Source organism: Pectinophora gossypiella, chromosome 3 (genome assembly GCF_024362695.1).
Source record: "Pectinophora gossypiella chromosome 3, ilPecGoss1.1, whole genome shotgun sequence".
Lineage (NCBI taxonomy): Eukaryota > Metazoa > Arthropoda > Insecta > Lepidoptera > Gelechiidae > Pectinophora > Pectinophora gossypiella.
The window spans coordinates 17,522,635-17,547,176 of record NC_065406.1 but is presented as its reverse complement, the minus strand read 5'-3'; the positions used below and the strand labels follow the sequence as shown (position 1 = coordinate 17,547,176).

General features: G+C 38.1%; 2 protein-coding genes across 4 annotated transcripts; both read right to left on the bottom strand.

Moving 5' to 3' along the window:
• Positions 1 to 1,243: 1,243 nt before the first annotated feature.
• LOC126382155 (peroxiredoxin 1) lies at positions 1,244 to 22,808 on the bottom strand. 3 transcript variants are annotated; one of them, XM_050031930.1, is made up of 5 exons: positions 22,696 to 22,808; positions 10,701 to 10,841; positions 6,975 to 7,114; positions 5,966 to 6,134; positions 1,244 to 2,555 (listed from the first exon to the last, which is right to left on the bottom strand). In XM_050031930.1, exons 2-5 carry the CDS (start codon positions 10,829 to 10,831, stop codon positions 2,408 to 2,410), a joined length of 588 nt encoding a protein of 195 aa, XP_049887887.1. In that variant the 5' UTR covers positions 10,832 to 10,841; positions 22,696 to 22,808; the 3' UTR covers positions 1,244 to 2,407. The 3 variants fall into 3 exon arrangements, with proteins under 3 accessions (XP_049887887.1, XP_049887886.1, XP_049887888.1); XM_050031929.1 differs by lacking the exon at positions 22,696 to 22,808 and adding an exon at positions 22,142 to 22,209; XM_050031931.1 differs by lacking the exon at positions 22,696 to 22,808 and adding an exon at positions 19,749 to 19,845.
• Positions 10,884 to 13,935, bottom strand: LOC126382091 (uncharacterized). The gene is made up of 2 exons (XM_050031822.1): positions 13,706 to 13,935; positions 10,884 to 13,430 (listed from the first exon to the last, which is right to left on the bottom strand). Exons 1-2 carry the CDS (start codon positions 13,807 to 13,809, stop codon positions 11,705 to 11,707), a joined length of 1,830 nt encoding a protein of 609 aa, XP_049887779.1. The 5' UTR covers positions 13,810 to 13,935; the 3' UTR covers positions 10,884 to 11,704.
• Positions 22,809 to 24,542: the final 1,734 nt, after the last annotated feature.

The following is a 24,542-nucleotide window of genomic DNA, read 5'->3' as shown; positions in this document are numbered from 1 at the left end:
GGCAGTGCCATGATAAGGGACTCTTGGTAACTAACGTAGCGTCTCTATTTCGCACTAAGCTTTCTTTGTACGGTCATAATAAGTAATATCATGTACCCACTTTAAAACCCTATCGCACTATCATGTTTGACATTTAATGAGACTTACGGTTTAATTTGTCAAAAAAGTTAATGTGACATGGTATCAAAGTGTATATTAGTACTCGTAACTACTGAGAATAGTTGCTAGAAGGGGTTATGAGAGAGGGGTTTAAATTGCGATGTATCTACTGACAAGGCTCGCCCCTACTTGAGGCCTCCTTTTCATATGGCTGCTTTTCAACAAGTTCCACACAGTTCTACAGTGCAGAAGCTACCACCCGTCTAGTAACTCTCATCTCTGTCCTGCTATCATTCTAATCATGTCACATTAAATAGGATAATATTATAGTCAGTTTAAATGCACTAAATTCTTGTGAACAATCTGTCTACACCATGTAGAAATTGTTTGATATTTTACGATAAATAGGTAATTAGCTTGTACCTAAGTAGGCATTTGTTTTTCGTTGTTGGCAAAGGGGGGTGCATGATATTTTACACACATCAATAGTCACGTGCGTAAACGGTGTGGGCAGAACTACTTTTTTTTTTTTTTTAATTAAGATGGGTTTGCTCTTGACTTCGTTCTTCTACAAGAAGAGATCGACGTTGGAACGAGCTTACCCAGAAAATGCCTATTCACCCGTGATTTAAAGGACCCCAGGTTATAAGAGTCAGGAAACACCGACGCCGGCAGCCCATTCCATTCCCTGGCTGTGCGCATTATGAAGGATGAAGCGAAGCGCTTGGTGCGGATTAGTGGTATGTCAACCAAGTAAGGATGGTAACCCGCAGTACGTCTGGATGTCCTCAGATGGAATGGACTTGGTGGAATGAGCCGATGGAGCTCCTGTGCACACTCCCCGAAGTACAATCTGTAAAAAACCGACAGACAGGCGACTTTACGGCGGTGGTCTAGGCTATGCAGTTTGGCTTCCACCAGCTTCCTGTCGCCGATCAACCTCTTAGCACGTCGCTCAACAGAATCCAACGCAGCAAGTTGGTACTTAGCTGAGCCATCCCAAAGGTGAGAACAAATAATAAACTACAAATAATAAGAAAACAACCCACAGTATCATAATAAAAATTCCAATACAAAAGATGACAGTAACAGTAACACCGGTGGGTGTATGATTTAGGACCTATAAAAAAATAAAACAACAAAATATTGTATAACATAGTATGTAGCTTTATTACAGCCTCGATTAACAGGATCTCTGTAAATACTGATTGCGTAACTAGAGGTAAAGTTCAGAGCTACTCTGACCAATTTATTGCCGAATAGTTATAAAATACAGGCTATAGAACGTCTACATGTGATCTGCTCTGTGAGATTCACGCACGATACGCACCGAAGTATGCATTGATTTATTATTATAGAATACAAAAATGTAGGAAGGAAATCGCTTTTGTACGTGAAGCAACAACTTCAAACGACGAATGAAATTTGTTTTTTTTTTGCTTTTCGACTATGAAGTTGGCAGCTGATTCAGCGTTATTTTTTTCAAATCTAAAAATATAAAAATGCGCTCATGGATTGTCCGAACGCATTTTATACATTCGGACCAACTTCACTCCGTAACATATTATTATTTATAGTCTTTTAGTTGTTATTTCACGTCAACGTCAATTTCCAGTGCCGATAGGTGCACCTAAATTAATGGTAAGGAAGGATAGACGTTGATTTCTATTATTCGAATAGTCTGACAGATTTACAATCTGTTTGGCTTAGTGCTCTACGACTACGGATATGTGAAAGGACCCGCCTTCCAAACCCATTTCAGTATGTTATGCCATTTCAAGATGATTGTTTGATAGGAATTTAGAAATTAAGGATTTTAGTTTCAATTCTAGTACCTTGTCTCTTCAAAATTATAGATAAGCTTGTTACAGGAAAATTTTACAATGATAGATTCTACGTCATTTCGCAAGGTATTGTGGTTGACATTTCACATATTATGACGTGGCTTGTAAGAATTCCCTCAAGATGGAATTTACTTGACCAAAGTGTCCTTTAAAGTAATTTTCTAGGTACATTTACATTAGTGTTGCCGATTGATAGTGATTATTGATAATCAAGATAATATAGCATAAACGACTCCTCACCAACTATGTTTAAGTTAAGTCCCATGTTATAGGGGCGAGCCTATTGGTCAGCAACGTCTCAATAGGATCGATATTGTTGATAAACTTCAATACTATGGATATGCCTATCAGTAGAACTGATTTTCGCGGTCTACTATTGGTATTTCCTACATTACATTCAACGAATGGCATAACATACATTCCCCAATGTCACACGTCTATCCTTGCTTGATGAGTTTCTTGGTTTAGTTGGTATCAACGAAGTACTCCTGAGCCGCCTTGGTGTCAGGCTTGATGGTCTTGGAGCCGGGCTGCCAGTTGGCCGGGCACACCTCACCGTACTTGTCAGTGTATTGGAATGCTTGCACAAGGCGGAGGGTCTCTTCTACTGATCTGCGGAGAGAAAGGAATGGTTGAGAAAAACATGACTATATCCAAATTGGGGTACGCAGAGGCACATCCATAGCAAGATAAATTGAGTACCCACACCTCAACGAGCTTTCAGTTAGACCAACGTGATAGGTGATACGTGTCGCCATGCGATGCGGGTGAGATAAGGTGTACCATACGATATGAAAGAAGGTTATAAAAGTCATCACGTCCCTAGCATTATCACGATTTTCAAAGGATCTTTGCCTGGTCCAGTTTTTTACAGAAGTTACTGCCTATCTGACCTTCCAACCTGCGAAGGGAAAACTAGCTCACAGGTAAGGTCACATACCTCGGAAATCCATTTCTCGGGAATGTGGGTTTATCTTTTCCTTCACCGCTGAGCACGTGATACTCGAACTCATTGTAACATGGACTCGAAAATCATATGTTTAGGTTAGGCCCGTGCTAGCATTTGAATCCGGGGCTTCCAGATGGAGTGCTCATCGCTCTAATCAATAGACCACAGAGGCCGTTCCACAATGGTAGTATACATGGTGTTAGTTACATCGTAACGGATACTGAGGGGGATGACTCAGACCATGATTCTGAGTAAATATCAAGTGGAATTTTCCGTAGCAAAATGAATGTATGCTTTTTTCACTTGAATTTTTGAAATTCCACTTAATATCAACTCAGAAGCATGATTTGAATCATCCCTTAAAGTTTTCGTTACGATGTCACTAACACTCTGAATAAAGCACTTAACAAATTTTATCGCATCGTTTGTCTGTCGCGTTCACAGGATGGCCTTGCCGCCATATCACAGTGGATAATTCACACCTGAGCGATAATACAATTGTTACGTGCGAGATTATTGTGTATGTAATTAATCAATATAGTAACTTACTCCACCACTGATAAGGCAGTGATTAACATTGCATGTATTTTGTATCGTGAACTCTTGAATCGTATCGCATTTGTCATGTTTATTGGTTGTAATACAAGATATGATAATAGGAGCCATGGTAGCTCAGTTGGAAGAACTGTTTACTCTCACTGTGAGGTCGCAGATTCGAACTCCAGCACGGGCCTAAACCAATAATTTTCGAATTCGTGTTTGGAATTATTATCGCGTCCTCAGCGGTGAAGAAGAACATCGCGAGGAAACTCAAATTCCCGAGAAATGCATTTCGGAGGTATGTGACCTAAACTGTAATAGGCTGTGCCGTGACATAATGGTATGTCCTTCGCGGGTTGGAAGGTCAGACAGGCAGTCACTTCTGTAAAGAACTGGACTTGTCAAATCTACAGGTTAAGGAAGTGGACCCTGTGAATAACGAGATTAGAATGTTAGGGAGTTGATTTTGTGCAAGTTAATGTTTTGGTCACACATCACAAAAACCACTTTGTGTCAGGCATTGCCGGCTGATCACCCAAGAAGAATGAATGGGGAGATGAATTGTCCGAGTAAGTGATCCGTGCTTCAGAGGGCACGATACGCTGTCGGTACCGGCAACTATGTACGTAAGTAAGTAGTCATTACATGAGCCACACGGTTCATCCTTTGTCGGTTCTAATAATAATAACCCTGACGTAAGGTTGATGTGATTGGTCATTGATATCACAACCCACACGAGAGAAGATGGAAATTATCGGCATCAGATGCCTACAAACAAACTACAAAAGGTCATTTGTAATAAAAACTTAACATACTTCATTCAAATATGTATACAATCAGATATAACTCCCGCTCATAATCCCTTTTGAGGCAGAAAATTCTGTCTAAGATCACACGGAAGACATTAGGTATTCAATAGTCATACACTGACTATTGAATACCTAATGTCCATAGCACGCGGTCATAATATGGACATAACGGTGTAAATGACGTATGAGAGAGTCACTTCATTACACGCGCATATAGTTGTGAGTTCAACCTTGGACTGTGACGTGTTATCGACGTAAGTTGACAAAAAGTGTCTATTTTTAATCTATTTTATTTTCACGACGATGAGCAAGTTTGTTAAATAGGAATGCAGTGATTGATATACGGAGGAGCTCGGTGGCGCAGCGGTAAACGCGCTCGGTCTGCGATTGTTGAAGTTAAGCAACTTTCGCAAAGGCCGGTCATAGGATGGGTGACCACAAAAAAAAAGGTTTTGATCTCGAGCTCCTCCGTGCTTCGGAAGGCACGTTAAGCCGTTGGTCCCGGCTGCATTAGCAGTCGTTAATAACCACCAATCTGCACTGGGCCCGCGTGGTGGTTTAAGGCCGATCTCCCTGTCCATCCATAGGGGAGGCCCGTGCCCCAGCAGTGGGGACGTTAATGGGCTGGTGATGATGATTGATATACGTGAGTGAACATTAATAGGAGAAGTTGAATGTTTTGTTTAGACTGCTGGAAACATTTGGCTGAAACAGGGAAAGGTTATAATTTTGATTTTGGCTGGCCTTAAACATCACACAACATTAACATTGGGAGCAAACCCTGCAAGGCTAATATGTGGTGATTTTATCGATCGAATCAATCAATTTTGACGAAATCGATAAGTTTGTTTTTTCCCTAATTTAAAAGAACGACATGACTTATTTGGGTTCACATATTAGCACCAATCGACAGGACGACAATTATATCGTCAGAATTAATAAAATGACCGTGACAAAATATCATCACCCTGCGCATGTTAGCCCTACAGAACACTATACAAAAATCTCGTTCGTAGTGTGCTGATACAAAACTAAAGACCCAGAGGATGAGGTTGCTGCCCAATACGAACTGGTGCGGGGGGGAGCTACCGTTATATACGCAGTATTTTTCTTTATTCTGTGCTCTAAGTATAAGGGCAAAAGGGTTTGATAAAATGTGATACTTCCAAGAAGAAAAGCACAGGGGGTCTTGTGGTGACTGGTGGAGACCCTCCGTTAAGAGTTACCAGCGCGAATAATTTATCTGTCTGTAGTAGAACAAATGGACTAAAACCTGGAACTTGACAGAGGGCAGCAGTAACTGTCATATCAGTACTATTCAAAGGCGGAGGACAGGAGTCGTAGTACGGCTTTGAAATAGACTATCGCGCCATCCCACTCGCGTCAGACAGAGTACTGGGGGGCGGAAGGTAAAAGGGAAACCACTGCCTATTTCTCCCTAAAAAGTAGCATGGAGAATACTACGTACACCGATAAGAGCGTGGCTTCGTGGCGTGGCGATCCGTGCTTCGGAAGGCACGATAAGCCGTTGCTCCCGGTTACTACTTACTGATGTAAGTACGTAGTCGTTACATGAGTTATGTCAGGGGCCGTTGGCGGCTCAATAGTAACCCTGACACCAGGGTTGATGAGGTTGATAATCCTACAACAGACAACAACCCAAACGACAGAAGAAGAAGAGCGTGGCTCTTAAATTAGTGATGATGAGTAGAACAACCACATACCGTCCAACGGGCAAGTCGTTGACGGTGATCTGGCGCAAGTTGCCCTTGTCATCGATGATGAACAGTCCTCGGAAGGGGATGCCGGTCTCCTCGTTCAAGACTCCGTAGTCGCGCGCGATCTTGTGGGACTTGTCGCTGATGATCGGGATGTTCATTGGGCCGAGACCACCTAGAAGATAACAGAATATATGTATGTATTAATATTGGCCCCGATTCTTGCTGTACGGTCACGAGCATTAATATGTATACACTTTGGTACCATGTCACATTAACTTTTTTGACAAATTGAAATATGTTAGTGCGACAGAGTCCTAAAGTGGGTACATTATACTGCTCATGACCGTACACATCATCTAATTTTGTTCTAAGTTATACCTGTCGTTTTCTTATCCACCGAAAATGAAAGGGACGGGTAATTAAACAGGCATAACATTTATGGAAGTGTTAAAGAATGTGTAAATGTGTCAAATAATTCAGAAGATAAAGTACAATATTTCAATTAATTACATTATCAAATTAGGCATTGGAAAAGAACTTTATTGAATCTAGTATTTACATTTTTAAGGTCAGTATTTTGACTCGTGTATTCAGTGACCTGTCAAATTGCTAGATAACAGCAGCAGCGCGGCCTATCACCTACGTATTATCATATTATTATTTATCATTATTATATTGAATATCAGTAATGACAAGGAACACAAGTTCATAAAATAATCAATCTCTAGTTATAGGTACTTATTTGCCGATCTGGAGCTCCCGGGTTCGATTCTCGGTGGGGACATAACACAAAATCACTGTGATCCCTGATATGATTAGGGCATTGTAGGCTGATCACCCGATCTTCAGACTGTATGTAGTCGGCCCAAGATACTACTCGTATTTACTTAATTACGTACGTTTGTAGTCGTTATATGAGCCATGTTAGGGGCCATTGGCCAATAATAGACCTGACACCAGGGTTGATGAGGTCGGTTTTGATCTCACAACCCATACGAGAGTAGGTACGTACCCTGTTTGCGTGGCGTGTTGATCCAGGCGAGGTGGGTGAAGTGCGAGTCGGTGGAAGCAGCAATCACCTCACAGCCGATCTTGCGGAAGTCGTCCGCGCGCTCCGAAAACGCGATGATCTCTGTCGGGCATACGAACGTGCTGTGGGAAGGAGAGAGATGGTTATAGTTTTGGTGTTCATAATTGCTTCTATGCTGGGAGCGAATAACAATAAATATGCGATCAGCTGATTATCTTGTTGCCAGATGAGCTACAACCCTAAGAGCGATATTACATATTTCAACTTTATTTTTACTGTACTCATCATGTCCCTATCATTATCCTGTTTTTCGCAAGGTCCGCGTACCTAACCTGAAGATTTTTTAATGCGAAGGGAAAACCAGCCCAATACAGGTTAGGTCACATACCTCCGGTAATGCGTTTCACGGTAATGTGGGTTTCCTCGCGATGTTTTCCTTCACCGCTGAGCACGTGATATAATCATTTTTGATCGAAACATGAATTCGAAAACAAATTCGACATTGGATTCGAACCTGCGACCTCAAAGTGAGAAGCAAGCGTTTTACTACCACGGCTTATTACCCACGACGGAACGGAGCAGGTATATGCGTTTAGGGTGAGAGATGTTTGTGTGTGCGTTTGTGCAAAGTAATGTTATCACTTATCTTCTAAACTAATGATCCGATTTTGATGCGGTTTTCAATAACGGGTTTGTGTTTGATGAGTTCATGTTATTAGATAGGTGTCATGTCTGTAACTCACTAGGGGGCGCCACAATATTAGTGTTTACAGTCAATATTATCCGAAACGCCTCTTCAATTTATAATAGCAATTTATTTGCAATAGTTTTTATTAGTTAATTGTTTTTGACAGGCGTTTTTTTTTTCGGTTCCATTGATTACACGTAATTACGTCGAACACGGTGCTGTTTCATTGCTACCTAAATCCCTTAAAAATCAGTAAAAAGTCATATCAGGCATATTCATGGTCCTTCGAGCCGGATTTCAGAGAAGATCATAAACAATAAATTGTAGATAAATTAATACGAAGTGATTGGCGAAGATTAAAGAAAAATCAAGATCGACTATAAGTGGCACATGGATTGTGTGGTCAAGTGAATCAAATTCATCCTATTAATCCTCATTTAATTCATAAAGTTGAACCTATCACTCAATAATCAGGTAGTATTAAGTAAAGCAAAGTGTTGTTAATTACGGTTAGTATAATTTTAATTACATTTATTACCCACGACGGAACGGAGCAGGTATATGTGTTTAGGGTGAGATATGTTTGTGTGTGCGTTTGTGCAAAGTAATGTTACCACCTATCTTTTAAACTAATGATCCGATTTTGAGGCGGTTTTCAATAACGGGATTGTGTTTGTTGAGTTCATGTTCTTAGACAGGTGTCATGGCTGTAACTCACTAGGGGGCGCCACAATATTAGTGCAAAACAATGTTGCAATATAATCAAAACGAAATGTCCGATTACAATTCTGTTTTCAGCAATGTGTACGTGGTAGCTTAATGCATGTTCCCAAATAATAAAAATTACGTCTTTACCTCACTAGAGGGCGCTACAATATTAGTGAAAAATAGTATTGCAATAATATTAAAACGAATTGTCCAATTTCAATGCGGTTTTCAGCAATGGGTTCGTAGTTGAATGGTGCATGGTCTAAGTCTTATGATATTAACTCACTAGGGGGCGCTGCTCTATTAGTGTGAATCGTTTATATTGCAATATTATTAAAATTAAAACTTATTGTCTGTTTTCAATGCGGATTTCAGAAATGAGTTCGTGGGTGATTGGTGCATGTTCTCAGATGAGTGTTATAGAGGTAACTTTAAACAGAAAGCAACTGTATAATATTTAATAAGAAACTTAATTTTATATGGTAGGATGAATCACACTTATTGTTTTGCGAGATCTTACCTACACAATATATAGATTATAATTCGTATATGCTCTCTAAAAAGTCTGAAATAAAATTAAGCAAAATTAAAAATTTTGAAAAAACCCACGACGGTAAAAATCTCATCGAAAAAGAATAACTCAAAACCCCCGACTTAACCCAATTATTATGTAACGAAATATTATAATAGACTAAAAATACTTTCTAAAAAAGAGTTGATATCTCGAGACATCGGTAATAGATATACATACTTAAGTACCTAAACAATGAATATGGATGTTTACAGTTTTTTCCTAACGTGTCTGTTTCTCGAAGATATACTTAAATGTAGCGATAATAATTTTACCATAATACATAACCGAGGAATATCCGTCGGGGGCTGCCATTAACCCAGCTAAAGTTTTTCTAGTGACGTGAATACAATGATTGAAGAATTGTAGATGTTTAACGACGATATAAAATACACTTATGAGTATGATTAAATTTTTGTTGAAATTTTATATAGAAAAGGCAGCCCCCGACGGATATTCCTCGGTTATGTATTATGGTAAAATTATTATCGCTACATTTAAGTATATCTTCGAGAAACAGACACGTTAGGAAAAAACTGTAAACATCCATATTCATTGTTTAGGTACTTAAGTATATCTATTACCGATGTCTCGAGATATCAACTCTTTTTTAGAAAGTATTTTTAAGTCTAATATAATATTTCGTTACATAATAATTGGGTTAAGTCGGGGGTTTTGAGTTATTTTATTCTTTTTCGATGATATTTTTACCGTCGTGGGTTTTTTTCAAAATTTTTAATTTTGCTTAATTTTTTTTACTGTACTGTGATCATTATTTGTAGGGTCATATGCTGTTTGTCAGAGTATTGTGAGAATATTGACGAGAAACCACCGACAGAATTAGTGCTAACAGAGTTTAGAAAAAAATACCTTTTTATTATTACACTGTGGGCCTTACAAGACAACTTGTGAAGTCACGCACGATACGTTGAACTCAATTCGTGATAAGCTGTTCATCCACACTTGTATACCTACGCAAGAATTCGACACACCACGAGGAAATGTAACGAATGACGTAATAATGTGACACAGTGTTCATTCACTATTCATTTCATGTTACCTTCGTATTTCACAACGATTACAAAACTTTAGTCAACGATACAATTAAAATTCAAATCTAATTCAAACCAAATTGAATACTAATTCCAGTGGAAACTAACACAAAATGACTATCAAAACCGGATTTAAGAGGTAGTTCAAAAGTTCGTTGGGTCAAAGTTCTAGAAAAATTATGTTAATAACACTCACAACTACATGAATATGTTATATTCCCAATGTGGGATTTTCCAGGCGATGTTCACAGTTGCAGTGCCCTTACCGGATCCATGTTGATACTATAATACTTACATCTGTATTTTTATAACACCACAATTTGTACGAACACATGGTCGCAATAAAACATTTCTATTTCTATTTCTAGATGGCGTTGTACAGCTTTAGCGTGATAATTACCTATTTTCTCATCAATTGGGTAGGTTACCTACATAATTATTCCAAAATACATTGTAATGGCAGAAACATATAAAAATAATTGTTGCTTGATATTTGTATAGAATATGTTGCTACCTATATTGCTTCTCTCTATTTGGATCAGAATAATAATGGGTGGAAGACGTTATTGTGCCTGGGCGTAATAAAAAGGGTCATCATTTATACCCCAAAAAAAAAAAAAAACAAACCCCCAACGAATTGAGAACCTTCTTTTTTCAAAGTCGGTTAAAAAGTAAATCATTCAACTTACAAGTCGAGGGGGTAGAAGAAGAGCACGACGTATTTGCCCTTGTAGTCTGAGAGCGCGATGTCCTTGAACTCTCCGTTAATGACGGCGGTGGTCTTCCACGCGGGGGCGGGTTTAGTCAGCTGCAGCGGCATCTTGTTGAAACTGGAAAACATTAACAAAGTTTTTAGCTTTCTGTTCATGTCTGTGACTTCGGCTTTCGCGCGCACAAATTTCATCTAAATCGGTACAGTAGTTTAAGCTTTCCAGGCTACAAAAGTCCGTACCACACAATCTTTCTTGTAGGTCTTCTTCTATCGTGTGAGTTGTGAGGTGGATTACCAACCCCATCAAACCTGGTGTCAGGGTTATTATTGAGCCGCCAAAGGCCCCCTGATATGGCTCATCTAACGACTACATACTTACATCAGTAGGTAGTAACCGGGACCAACAGCTTAACGTGCCTTCCGAAGCACGGATCATCTTACTGTCGGACAATCAGGTGATCAGCCTGTAATGTTCTTGTAGGTGTGGTAGATATGAGGGGTATAGTATCAAAACCCACTAAAACACATTTTTCAAAAATATCACAGGATACAAAAAATCGTTAGAGCTTAATCAATACAACTTACTGGGATTTTTTTATGCTAATAATTTAGTTTATGACATGACAACACTAATTTAGGCTGGACAAGGAAAAAAATTAAAGTTATGAAACCGTTAAAAGCATTTAAAAATTTGTTATAGAGGAGATTGAAATTAACCTGCCGTTACAGCGGGTTTTGAAAATAAATTGTCATATTTTGGCGGGTTTTGCAACCAGGAATAAAACTCGGGTGGATGGCGTTATGCAAAATGTATTAGGGCCAGATGAGTTAGATTAGTTCTAATGTAGCTAGGTAAATACCTAAAATAAAAACATCGGATCTTTTCAATAGCAATTTTTTATTAATAACTGAGCTTAACCCTAATATTATAATTAACACAAGCTTAAAACACTAGTATTCATTGCGCAGATAGCTCTTACTTTATACATTTATGGCAACTTCTTCAAAGCCTGGCTCGCATAAACCATTACAGTCATCATCATCATCATCGCGTTCGTTATCTTGAGAATCATTATTCCCAATGCCCTCCAAATCTTTATAATATTTTAAACATTCTAAATTTTTCCATTCGTCCCCAAAATGTTTTTTAAGGAGGCCATAAACATCGTTCAATTTCGATGCTTTTGGTACGATTGTGTTAGGTTGAATAACCTGTGGAGCAATCATTATAATTTTTTTATTTTTTTTCGTTATTATTTTTTTTGTGTTTCGCTCCGTTCTATAAGCTTCTTCACCCTGTACCAAAACATTTTCCGTTTTGGTACGAGTAATAAAAAAGCGCTTCGATTTCATAAAAGGGAAGTGCCAGGATGTCGTCGGTTTAATGATGGAAGCATAAGCTGTCTTCCAGTCATAAACTGGAATCGATGCTAGGTCTACGCATGATCCATGTTCTTGTAACACAGCTGCATATTCCGATGGAGACGTTACAACTTCTTTTGTCTTCAGCGTCTTTTCAATTTTGGCGAAGACACGATCAGGCGGTATGAACGAATGTCCAACAATTGGGAAAATCAATTCAATTTTTTTCAGATGTCTTGGGGCTTCAACAGAAAGCCATTTACCTAGCATGCTGATCATACCAGTGTTTTTATTTTGGCCCGAACAACCATCACAAACCATGCGAAGAACTTTTATATGTTCTGAGATCTCTACATTCTGTAGAAAATGGTAAACGGCACTTATAATTTCATTGCCTCCTTTGGCGTGAGTTGTTTCATTCCAATAGTAAGAATGTACGTTTTCTTTTCCGAGTTTAGCTTTCGAATTGCCCTCCACTATAGCAAAGTGGTAAAAATTAAACTGCCTGCTGAAATAGGCAGACTGATCGGGCAATTTCGGCAGAGGCTGATTTTTTTGACAGTCATAGCTTATCGTTTTGGTGTCTTGGCTATCTTCCTTCAATATGCTGTAAAACGCTTTGTATTTAAGACCGTGGAGTCTTTTCTGAATCATTAACTCGTTTCTTTTTGTAACATCTTTTTCAACTTTTAGTTGTTCCTGCAAAGATATACAAGTAGAACATACGTCTGTTCTCGGGGTGCCGAATCCGATGTTATAGTACCTGTTAAATATACTCCGAAAAAAACTTTGTTTAACTTTTAGTTCAGCATCTCTTGAGTCATTATAGATCCTCCACATTTTTCTAATATTTAATCCGGATGGCAAGTATAGTCTTTTTGTTTGTGATCTGCAGTAATGGCTTTCTTGACCTTTAAATTTTTCTATAAACCATTGTACTGAGAGTTTTTTTGCTTCATACAGAAATGATTTACGATCGCCTCCTCTTGTCTCTTTAATGGGAGAGCCTTCGCTGTTATAAAATCTGGTCATTACCCCTTGGACCCGATCTTTTTTTATTTGTAAAGCGTTCAAAAATGTGTTTCGACATACGGGAACAAGCAGTCCGTCTTTAGAACATATAGAATATTTTGTGGCTAATTTCCTCTTGCTATCCGGCTTGGATTTCTCCGCTTTCTTGATACTGCAATATCTCAGAATAAAATTATCTTGCTGAAGTTTCGTCGTACATTTATAAAAGTTTTTGTGAAACCTTCGTATATCTTGACATGTAAGTAAGGTACAGCGAAAAGATTTTTGATCGTGCTCACATTGTGGAAATGTTGGCAATTTCTTGGCTTCGTACCTGAAAAAAAAATATAAAAAAAATCAAAACGCACACAAACGACAAACGTCAAAATGAATCGCTACAGAACTATGTTTATTGCTTATTAATATAATTTATCGCGAAAATCATTTAAACAGTTTAGTGGGATTAGTAGTAAAACACAATGTAGTGAAATGAAAATAAAACAAAAATAATCGTTCTGCTAAATACCTTATTTAGAATAGGCTGGATGCATCTTGCATAAAACTTTTTTGGAAGAAGTTGGAACACAATAATGACAAAGTATTACATACCGTTTCTTGCGCTCCACTTCACGCTTCCATGAAGATGGATCGCGTGGTCGTTTCCTAGCATGTTTAGGATCACATTTTTTAACAAATTGGGCTAATTCATCCATATTTTCACATTAAATTAGTTAAAAAACCACACACAAGTTTTCGCCGGCACTCAACAACCGCCATACTGTTTTACTGATCATGTGACGCAAATGCGGTGCTGTGATTGGTCGTTTCAATTATGGAGGATTTTGAAACTGGCACTGTTATAGGGGCTTTTGATTTTAATACTATGTTTAGTGGGCAGATTTCTGTATGTTTTAGCGGGTTTCGGTACGAAACTAGTCAAGCATTCTAAAGCAATTTTTACGAGGTTTCCAACGGTGCTACTAACTCAAATTTGGTCCTTAAGCATTATAGCGGATTTTGATTTTATACCCCTCATATATGCATGTTTACTTAGGACCTAAACTTTTACATTGTTAATACAAAACGAAGACTAAAAGACAACTAGGTTTAAAATATTAATTTAAGAAAGTCTAGAAAGAAAGGGCCCTTTGCCGAGGTTTTTTTGCAGCTTCTTTTCCCCGGCTATACAGGTTGTGAGAAGCTGCAGTAGGTTTTAGACGGTTGAGACGTTCGTCATGTAAAAAAATACTATTCAAAGTGTAACTATGTTGCCTACTGAATAAAGATATTTTAGAATTTGAATATACACTTCTCATCAAAAAAATCGAAACACTTCCGTTTTCATTGTTTCTGTCCGAATTTAACACAAAAAAGAATTCATACGATGAAAAAAAAATACATAAATGTATAGCTGGCAGTTTGGCCATTACAGTAATAAGCGAAAATTCTAAATTCAAAATTAGAATTTCATTTGTTTATCTTATAAACGAAATGAATCACTGTTTTGAGACAAATGTGTGTTTAGGGTTGGAGTACATTTAGCGTTTAAAAACTAAAAATTGGCGCCTATCCTTAAACTTTTTGTTTTTTATTTCAATACTGTGACTTTGGGACGTCTGAAAAAAGGTTTTTTTTCTAAAACGTATGGATACTTCGCCCACAGAAGCCGCCCAAGTTGTGGCATTGCTGGATTCTGGCCTTAGTCAGCGTGTTGTGGCTGCAAGACTGCATCTAAGCCTGTCATCTGTTCATAGAGTCTATAAACGTTATCGGGAGACTGGTTTGTTCACGCGCCGTTCAGGATCTGGCAGGAATCGGGTCACTTCTGAGCGAGATGATCGATTTATTGTAACAACTTCTTTAAGAAATCGACGCCTTAACGCTTTTCAACTGCAGCAGCGGCTTCGTGTTGTACGAAGGGTGGCTGTAAGTGACTCTACAATTAGAAGAAGGTTGAAGGATCGTGGACTGGTACCGCATAAGCCAGCAAATGGGCCGAAATTAACTGCAGACCATCGAAGAGCGCGCCTTAACTTTGCACGTGAGCACCTAAATTGGTCATACCTACAGTGGAGCAAAGTTCTCTTTTCTGATGAGTGTAAAATTATGCTGTATGGTAACGACGGAAGGAACAAGGTCTACAGAAGAGACGGAGAACGCTATGCACAATGCTGCATTGAAGAAAAGGTCAGCTATGGTGGCGGTTCGTGGACGGTTTGGGGAGGAATCAGCGCCGACGGTAAGACAGAGCTTGCTTTCGTGTCTGGGCCACGTCTGCCTGCACTAAACTGTCATCGGTACGTCGAAGAGTGTCTCGAGCCTCATGTGATGCCCTATGCACATTTTATTGGCAACGGCTTCATATTCATGCACGACAATGCTAGGGCTCACACCGCGGGCGTCGTACGAGATTATCTTAACGAAGTCGATATCTCTATTATGGAATGGCCAGCAAGAAGCCCGGACATGAATCCCATTGAACATCTGTGGGATGAATTAAAGAGACGAATTTGAGCAAGAGATCCTGCCCCAGAAACACTTAGCCAGCTGCAAGATGCAATCCAAGAGGAATGGGACAATATACCACAGCATGTGATCGTGACTCTCATCCGATCGATGAAGAACCGTATGGAAGCAGTAATTAGAGCTCGGGGAGGGAATACAAGTTATTAAATAAACGTTTTTTAGCTTTTTTTTTCATTTACGTGTGTTGTTTTATCCATTTCCTTTATACTCCATACGGAATAAAAATGACTCATTTAACAAAATACGAAACCTATGAAAAATTCATTTAAATTTAGAACATTAACATTAAGATTTGATAAGCTCATATTACTCACTATTAAACGACATTTAACATTTATTCCTAAATGTACACATTTTTCTGATAATCCTGACAAAACGTAAACTTGCAAGGTGTTTCGATTTTTTTGATGAGAAGTGTAGTTCGTGTCACGAAAAAAGGCCCGCGGCTGCGGCGCCCCTGTCGCAGATTTTGTGTAGAATTATTATGACTTTTCAATTAGTTTCATTAAAATCCGTCGACTTTAAATTATTTTAAGCCTAGTTTAGTTTTTTGTCTTCGTTTGTTAAAAAAGCTGTCTGTATTTAAATTATATTTCGTTTTAGTTTTATTTTTCAGATACAAGTAAGATTTACTGGTCCTTTTACGTAAGTCGTTTTAACTTACTAGCAAATGATCGCACGTTTAGAGCATCTCGAATTTTTTTTATAGTTTTTAAAAAGGCGGTTTGTATTTATTCAAATAATACAATACACATTTTATTCTCAACTAATTTAGATAGGTAGCGGTTGGATGCGGTTGATACGCGTAATTGGTTTATGGAGAATCTGAATGTAAATTGCTGGGTATGTTGATTACTGAGAAGTTGTAGTCTTTTTGTTGGAGAAAGGATAATAAAGAGGCTAGTATAATTAAGGTAGGAACAAAAAAAATAACACCATCCAAGTTTAAATAACGAATTAAAAAAAATACCGATGCAAAAATGCACAAAGAATCTTGCATGTTTTCACATTCACAAGAGGACAATAGGTAAGTATTCTGAAAACAATCCAACTTTACGATGCACACAACGGCATCTAGAATATTCCAAACTGAACAATATTCCCGTCACCTTGTCGTTTATTTATTATCATCTAAGACAAGGCAAAGGTCAGAGTAGAACTAATGCGCAAACAATGAGTTAACTTACATTATTTATCTAAGTTACAAAATAGTAGGTACAAATACAGAATTACCCAAGAAAATCTAACCAACTACCTACCTGCTTTATAAATAAAATACATACTTAATATTTCTTATATGAGAATAAAATTGAAAACATACCTATAATTTGGTAACCCTAAAGCTGCCAGAGAAACTGTTTGAATCATCTGATAAAGATGTAAAGGCCTGAGATGAGATGATGATGAATGATCGCTTGGATGGCAGAAAGAGGGACTACCCATTCCAGGGTTTATGTAGATCTCGCTTATTCGCTATTATTTTATTCTCTTCGGATTTGTGACCAGTTAATGACTTGCCACCTACATAAACATATGTATAGCTCTGCCTCTGGTAGGCAGATACAAGCGTGATGCTTAGGTATATGATGTTGATATTCGCAAAAGTTGGGTTTTGTCTTGGTTACTCCGCTAAGGATATGAAGAACTAAGGAAGAAGGACAGAAGAGGATAACATTCCGATTCCTACCCATAGAACCTTAAACGACAAGATCTAAGGTTGTGTAAATCTACTGGTGATCCCCACCAACCTACTGGTAGTCGCCATATAGAACTCTTCAGCGGTGCAGCTGATCAGCGCTTTGTCTATTTCTTCTAGACAATCGGGGTAGTGGTCGGGGGCGATGGCATGGACCAGGGGAGGCGGCATGAACTGCGTGCGGCGCCACAGACAGACGAGTAGCTGCCCGTCCCCGCGGTATATGTACTCTGTCAGGAGACCGCACGTCAGCATGTTGGTTATCATCGTCTCCAGGTTGTCCAACCTGAGGACGAGGAGACTGGGTTAGGACGGGGAAGTGGGGACGGGAAAGGGAAGGGTTTGGTGAAGGAAATCGTAAGGAATTTCTGTGAGCTTTGTCGTCTAATTTCTTTGATGATGAGGCTTTGCTTATGTAAGTCAACCTAACTCCTAGAAGCTCGGAAGCCTGCTGGGACCAACATCTTGGAACTTAAAAGTCACAGCTAATAACGATGATGCTTCAACTACGACGGATAGGTAGCTCCCATAAGGCGTGTTATAATGAAATTGCATTTAAAAGTTGTCGCAACTTGTTGTAACATAATGGTTCTGTATCACGACAATTTGCGTTCGATTGGATAGTTTTCATACATATGAGACTTGGTGAGTCCATAAAGTGAAGTGGCGGTTTTATTAGCTACCTACCCTTGTGAGTTGCGTTATAACTTTAATAAATAAAGAGAAGTGTAATTGCCAACTTTCTGTATTGCTATAAACAGGCATATACATATACCAATCCGCACTGGGCCCGCGTGGTGGTTTAAGGCCCGATCCTCCTATCCATCCATAGGGAAGGCCCGTGCCCCAGCAGTGGGGACGTTAATGGGCTGGTGATGATGATACATTTATAGAGATGGGCAGAACCACAGGTTAACGCCGTCGGTATTAAGATGATATTATGACGCAGTTAAAGAAAAGAAACCTAAAGGAAAGAAATGAACATGATGGGTTTGTAACCGTCGATATAAATACGAATGTAATTATTTTCTGTCTGCTACCTTTTCACGCTTAAACCGCAAAGTCGATTTAAATGTTATTTGGTATGAAAGCTACAGGAGGACATACGATAGTTTTTTTCTCGGAAATCACCCCCTAAGGGGTTGAAAAGGGGATTGAAAAAGTGCCGCGCGCGGTAACCGAAGTCCATGCGGACGGACTCGTGAGCCGAAAGCTGTGAAACCGAAACCCAGAAGTCGACTGTTACGGTATGACAAGCATCTGAACATAGCACCTGGGTAGTCAGAGGTACATCCATCGCAAGATGAACCGAGTACCCACACCTCACCGAGCTTTTTGTTAGAACGTGATAGGTGGGTGAGCCGTCCGCCGACTATAATGGTCGAGCCAACTGTGTTAATGAAAACTGCACTCTAGCATCTGAACTGAACGCAAGAATATAATTAAGTCTTATTGTTTCTCTAGCCTATCGTATCCCACAGCTGAGTAAAGGTCTCCTCTCTCTTCTTCCACAGTTCCTTATCCAGAGTTCAATAGAAAAAAAAAATGTTATCTGTGGCAGGCAATCGTTGCCTAGTAACGCCTTGTCTACAGATGGACATCGCACCAGAGGCAGGCCCAAAATAACATAGAAAGACGACTAGGAAGCCTTTGGGACTGACAAGACATCTGTCCGGATAATAAATATTATGGAGTAGAAAAACGACATATCGTGCGCTTAGTTACATAATCGACACTTGAACTACGTAGTATTATTACTTATTTTATGCTTGAACATAAACCGGTTGCTATGCCACATAGCGCAGGGTCGAACTATTACCGATTCTGTGGTAGGGTCGCTGACCTTAACTACCATTAAGCAACAAACAATGCAGTGAGAACTTGAATGTGAGCTGCAGGGACAAGAATTAGGCAATTTAATAATGCTAATTAATTTAAGATGGGAACCAAACACAAAGACAAATGTCTCGTCCTGTAGATAATAAACTGGCGATTTGGTCATTGACCTAAGAGTTTTTATTAAGAGTTAACTGTAGAAAGCACCGGTAAACGTCGCAAGGTGAAGAAAAAAATGCTGAAGCTATACTTCGTCAACTGGAATAATCAGTGTATACTAACTGAAAGAAAGTATTAAAAAAAAAAACACTTTCCCCCTTACCTTACATTGACAAAAATAGTAAATAAAAAAGTTACTAAAAAAAAATACATAATATAAAGTAACGCCTATTTCCCGTTGTGTTAGGCAGAGGCCACGGAACTTCACTTACTACGATTTCCATTCAGTAATTTCAGCGAAAGAAACAACAAAACAAAAAAAAATCAATATCGGTTTGAAAAGTGTAGGAAAAGGCGCATATCCCGATAGGTAGAAGGGACCTGTAGCGGTTGAATTAGTAAAAAAATATCAAAGTAAAAAAAAAACCTACTTACATTTCAAAGTTCCTGTCAGAAATAACCACTACACGTGTGAACGCGATAATGAACTGTTATCAAATGAACTTTTAATACTATCGAGTTCCGTCTCTGAAATACGATATAGGTAAGTATGTCTATCTAGACATTATCGATATAGAAGTCTAGACGATGCCTGATAAATTAGATATGTAGGTACCTAATTTAATTGATAGGACTAAGTACCTAAGATTAGGTAATAATATTATTAATAGAATGAATGATGAATCATTCTTTCACAGAATGATGTATGGGCATCGATCACGAAGGAACCATTGAGTAAGTTAGAATGTAATATTGAAAGTAGATTAGATTATGCTGAATTTTATTAGACGTAAAATATACCTAGAGATGATAATATTAATGTACTATGTGATAGATAAGAACTTTTTTGACATGAGTTTTGTTCATCAATAAAGTAACTCATTTGAATGGTCTACAAAACCATGTTAATTAATCGATGACCAACCAATTTTACAGTAAAATTGTTAATGGAATTGACCCTCAACAAAACCGTTTACCGTGGATTACTGACGTCATGGCTCATGGTCGAGAAAAAAAACAGCTGCAAGGAATCGATCTTTATGGCTGGCTGTTGCATACAGCTTACGTTTCAAACAAGGAAGAATAGGGGAACTAACTATCGAGGGACAATAAAATAATGTATATGGGCAGAGACCTGTCCTCAAAAATCCAGACAGGCATGGCATAGAGCATGGGTAAATAGGTACTATACCTACTAGGGATTTTGTACAGAAGACGGCCCAAATCCAAAAGATTTTTTTTCATTGAAAATCTGAAGGAATCAGCCTATCGGGCGATATAGATATAATAACTGTACATCATGTTAGAAGGAAAGTCTCCTCTGTAAGGAGAAGTAGGTAAGATAATAAATTTATGACACCTACGGTTTGTCAAAGGAATAGCTAAATAAAATCACTTGGGAATAAAGCCACATGTCACAGATAAATATATTATGTGAGAAGGTATGTGTATGCACTTGATAGTCATGCGCGGATTATCTCAACACTTGAGATAAACAACAAACATGACATTAACAAGGGGCTATCCCCCTTTGAAGTTTGAATTATCAAATACATAATGATTATAAATGGAAAATCCTAAAGAACTGTGATGATGTGACCTCTTCTAGGCACATTATTGTCTTATTTTCTCATATTAAGAAAAATTCCACACCTATATTTTCCAACAAATAACTTATCTACTTTGAAACTACAATCCAACAACTAGTTGTTAGGTACCTGAAATCTAACTACACTTCTATACTACAGGTAATAAATCTATACTATAACTCTGTAAACTCACCATTATTTCATTGACTACATAATTTACAACACTAAGGTGCCTATTTCACCACTTGTTGATAATACTTAAGTGTCTGATAAGCCTATTCAGAACTTGTCAGGCAACAGTACTTGACAGTAACTACTGCTATCAGACAAGCATCTGGCAGATAAGCTAAGCAGACAGTTTATCACCAATTGTTGAACAGGCGGTAATGCTTTTTAATTTACCTATCCATAAGTACCTAATTCTACTATTGTAAATTACAAATTCAATACTAATAATACTTTGTAGACAAATCTACAAAAGGTAGAATGTTCTAGAACCTCATAGAGAATGGTCTCATCATAGGCATGAGGTGCTCTGGCTTGCTGAGGTCCAGGCTGTTGACCTCATCACCACGACAGTAACATTTGTGCTCCATCATCTTGCCGCTACACTTGATAATTTGTCTTCGTCAACTAGCATCAATATAAGTGAATTAATAATTAAAATTTGATAGTATTTGAATACAGTATGTTAACCTGAATTCAGATTAAAATGTGATTATAAAAAAAATATTTGGGCAAATTTATTAAGTCTTTTTTAGTAATTGAAACCTTTTTATGGAGTTCATTAATACCTATTACCATGCAAAAATAGATCTAAAATAAATTCAACCTATCTATCCCTGTTTGTTCAAATAGAACAACTCGGTTTATTCAAAATTCTTTATAATTTATGTAGGTTTATTAACATGCAAACATTTCTACCTTTTACCTACAATCCATCATGCATTTTTTAACAGATTCCTACATCTTTATATTGAATGTACATGAATATATAGGTAGTATACATATAGCATATTATAGTGGCTATTTAGAAACATAAGTTAAATAAAGCATAACGAAATAAATTACGACAATAAAGGCACTCTTTGTCTCTTTTATATTGTTGCAAAGCAGTAGTCACTAGGTACATAAACAGATACTTATTTGCCACAATACATATTTATATTTTTTTTATCAGTATTAATCTGCAGCATGCAGAGCCCCCTACACCATACAGTAAGTACAGTGGATTCCTACCTCTCTGGGAGTAATTTTTTCGACAAATTCCCATCCACTTCCATCTCAGACTCACTACGCAGTCGCTTCCTACCGTTCAATTCGGCCATAATACCTTAACCAAAATCCACATAATTACTTAACAAAACATTAATTTCTGCGTTACATGGTAATTTCCAAGTTTCATTGTCGGTACATTAATAGTTTTCCGATAAGATTTCAACTAAATTTCAAGAAAATCCTACACATTTCAACATCGCGGTTCAAGCATGCATCACACAATTTGAAACACGTAGTAGGAGGAAACATTAAAAAGCATTGCGATTTTTTTGTGATCGACTGATAAGTTATGCCTAAATGTATGCCAAGGTTACTTATGTGGAAGCGTTGCTTAGGATCCGTTTCTAGATGAATCTTTACATTCACCGGCTAGACAAAAGGAAGGTAGGTACGTTATTAATTTTGTACGTGTCTATGTCACATAAAAATCACATTTTAACGCTATGAACATACGCGAAAGGAAGAAACACGAGATAGATGAAGTTAAGCGTACAAAATTGTAAATAATTGCTTACCAGGAAATAAAGTGACGTAAAAAATACGAAAGACACGGTCACACTGCGTAGATATCGGCGTGAAAATGACACTTGACAGCCGGAAAAAATATGGCGACCGCAGCCGGCCGGCCGGCTAGATCTAGTTGCCAGTAATAAAATAATTAATGAAAATTCTTTTGTTTCATATTTTTAGTTTCTCTGTTTTTAATAAATCAAATCACACAGGGTAATTAAACTTTTTAAAAATAAAAAGCTAAAAATAATAAACATAGAAATAATACGTATTTTTTACAATAACAGATACCGCCCTCTACCGTTAAAATAAAATATTTTCTGCCCAGTAATTCTACTGAGTTTACGTACGTAGCTGATGTTGACATTGAAACGTAGTTCATACAAGGCAGTACAGATGGCGCTATTTTAAGTTAGTGCATGAAGTGGGGTAAGTTTGTGAAAATCCCGTCTAATAAAAAATACGTAAAATGTTAAAAAATTTAGACACGTTTTTTTATTATTCCTACGTATTTTTTTCTTCACAACAACAGTTTTTATTTATTTGACGGACGGATGCTGAAAACCTGAAACGAAAACATTCTGCTAATGCTTTTCTACCTTCCAATGCTATAAGTAGTAGTAAGTAAGTAAGTACCATAATAGGTAGGTAGGTTACATAATTTCCTATCACTAACTTGACAGCTTTTCAAACAAGACTAGGCTTCAAAACAGTTAGGTAGGCGTAGGTATTTACTGTCCACCTACGCAGTAATTGCAATAAATAGTGAACCTTACACTGACTTTAGCGGAGTATTTTACGGGAGCACGCAATAAACCTCTGTAGGTCAGCGGTCGTAAATCCTGACGCAATGTGACCACTTGGCTGCCGACTGATTTGGAGCAGAACGATACGCTCGTTTTAATGTAGCATACAGGGCAGTGGGGTAAGAAGGTCGGTAAGGTACCTACCTACTTAATAAAGTAGAATATTATAGTTCTAAAGGTACCTAGGTCAGAAAAAGACCGATCGACTTACGATGACGTTCTGTGACCTCTTTGGTTTCATCGTGTCTGGCGCGTTAGTCAAAAAGTTAATCTTAAGATAAGTAAGTCGATGTCTGGTGACAGGGAGTGTCTATGGCGGCCTGGGCCTTGGACGATGTTATTTCTTTTCAACTTGCTCATTTTTGGTACTTAAAAATATTGTAATAGTTAGAAGTCAAATAATAAAGCTTTTCCTGACTAGGTATATTTCTATACCTACTTACCGATACTACAGTGGAGCCTTGGTAGAACGCTTGCCTTTCACTTTGGGGTCGCAGGTTCGACTCCAGTAGAAGCCAAAACCAACGATTATCAAATTTGTTTTCGAATTCATGTTTGGATCATAAATGATTATCACGTGGTCAGCGGTGACGGAAAACATCGCAAGGAAATCCACATTCCCGGGAAATGCATTTTTCGGAGGTATGTGAACTAACCTGTATTGGGCTGGTTTTCCCTTCGCGGGTTGGAAGGTGAGACAGGCAGTCGCTTCAGTCAAAAACCGGACCTGTAAAATTAGGTTAGGTAAGCGGACCCTGTGAAAAACGGGATAATGCTAGGGAGATGATGATGACTATCCGATACTACAATACCTAAGCATCAAAGCAAATGGAATTCCACAGTCACTGTTTACCCCGGTGGGAAATAAACTTAATAATAATTTTAAAGTTAATAATTTTATGGGCGAATTCTTTGTCACTATAAAACATCACGTGCCTATCAAAAGTGGACGTAAGTGTCTTTGATTACTTGTGGCTCAGCCCTTTCTATTGGTTTTAAGTTCTAATTATTTCTGCACACTGCAGAGTAAAAGCGAATTTGCTTAA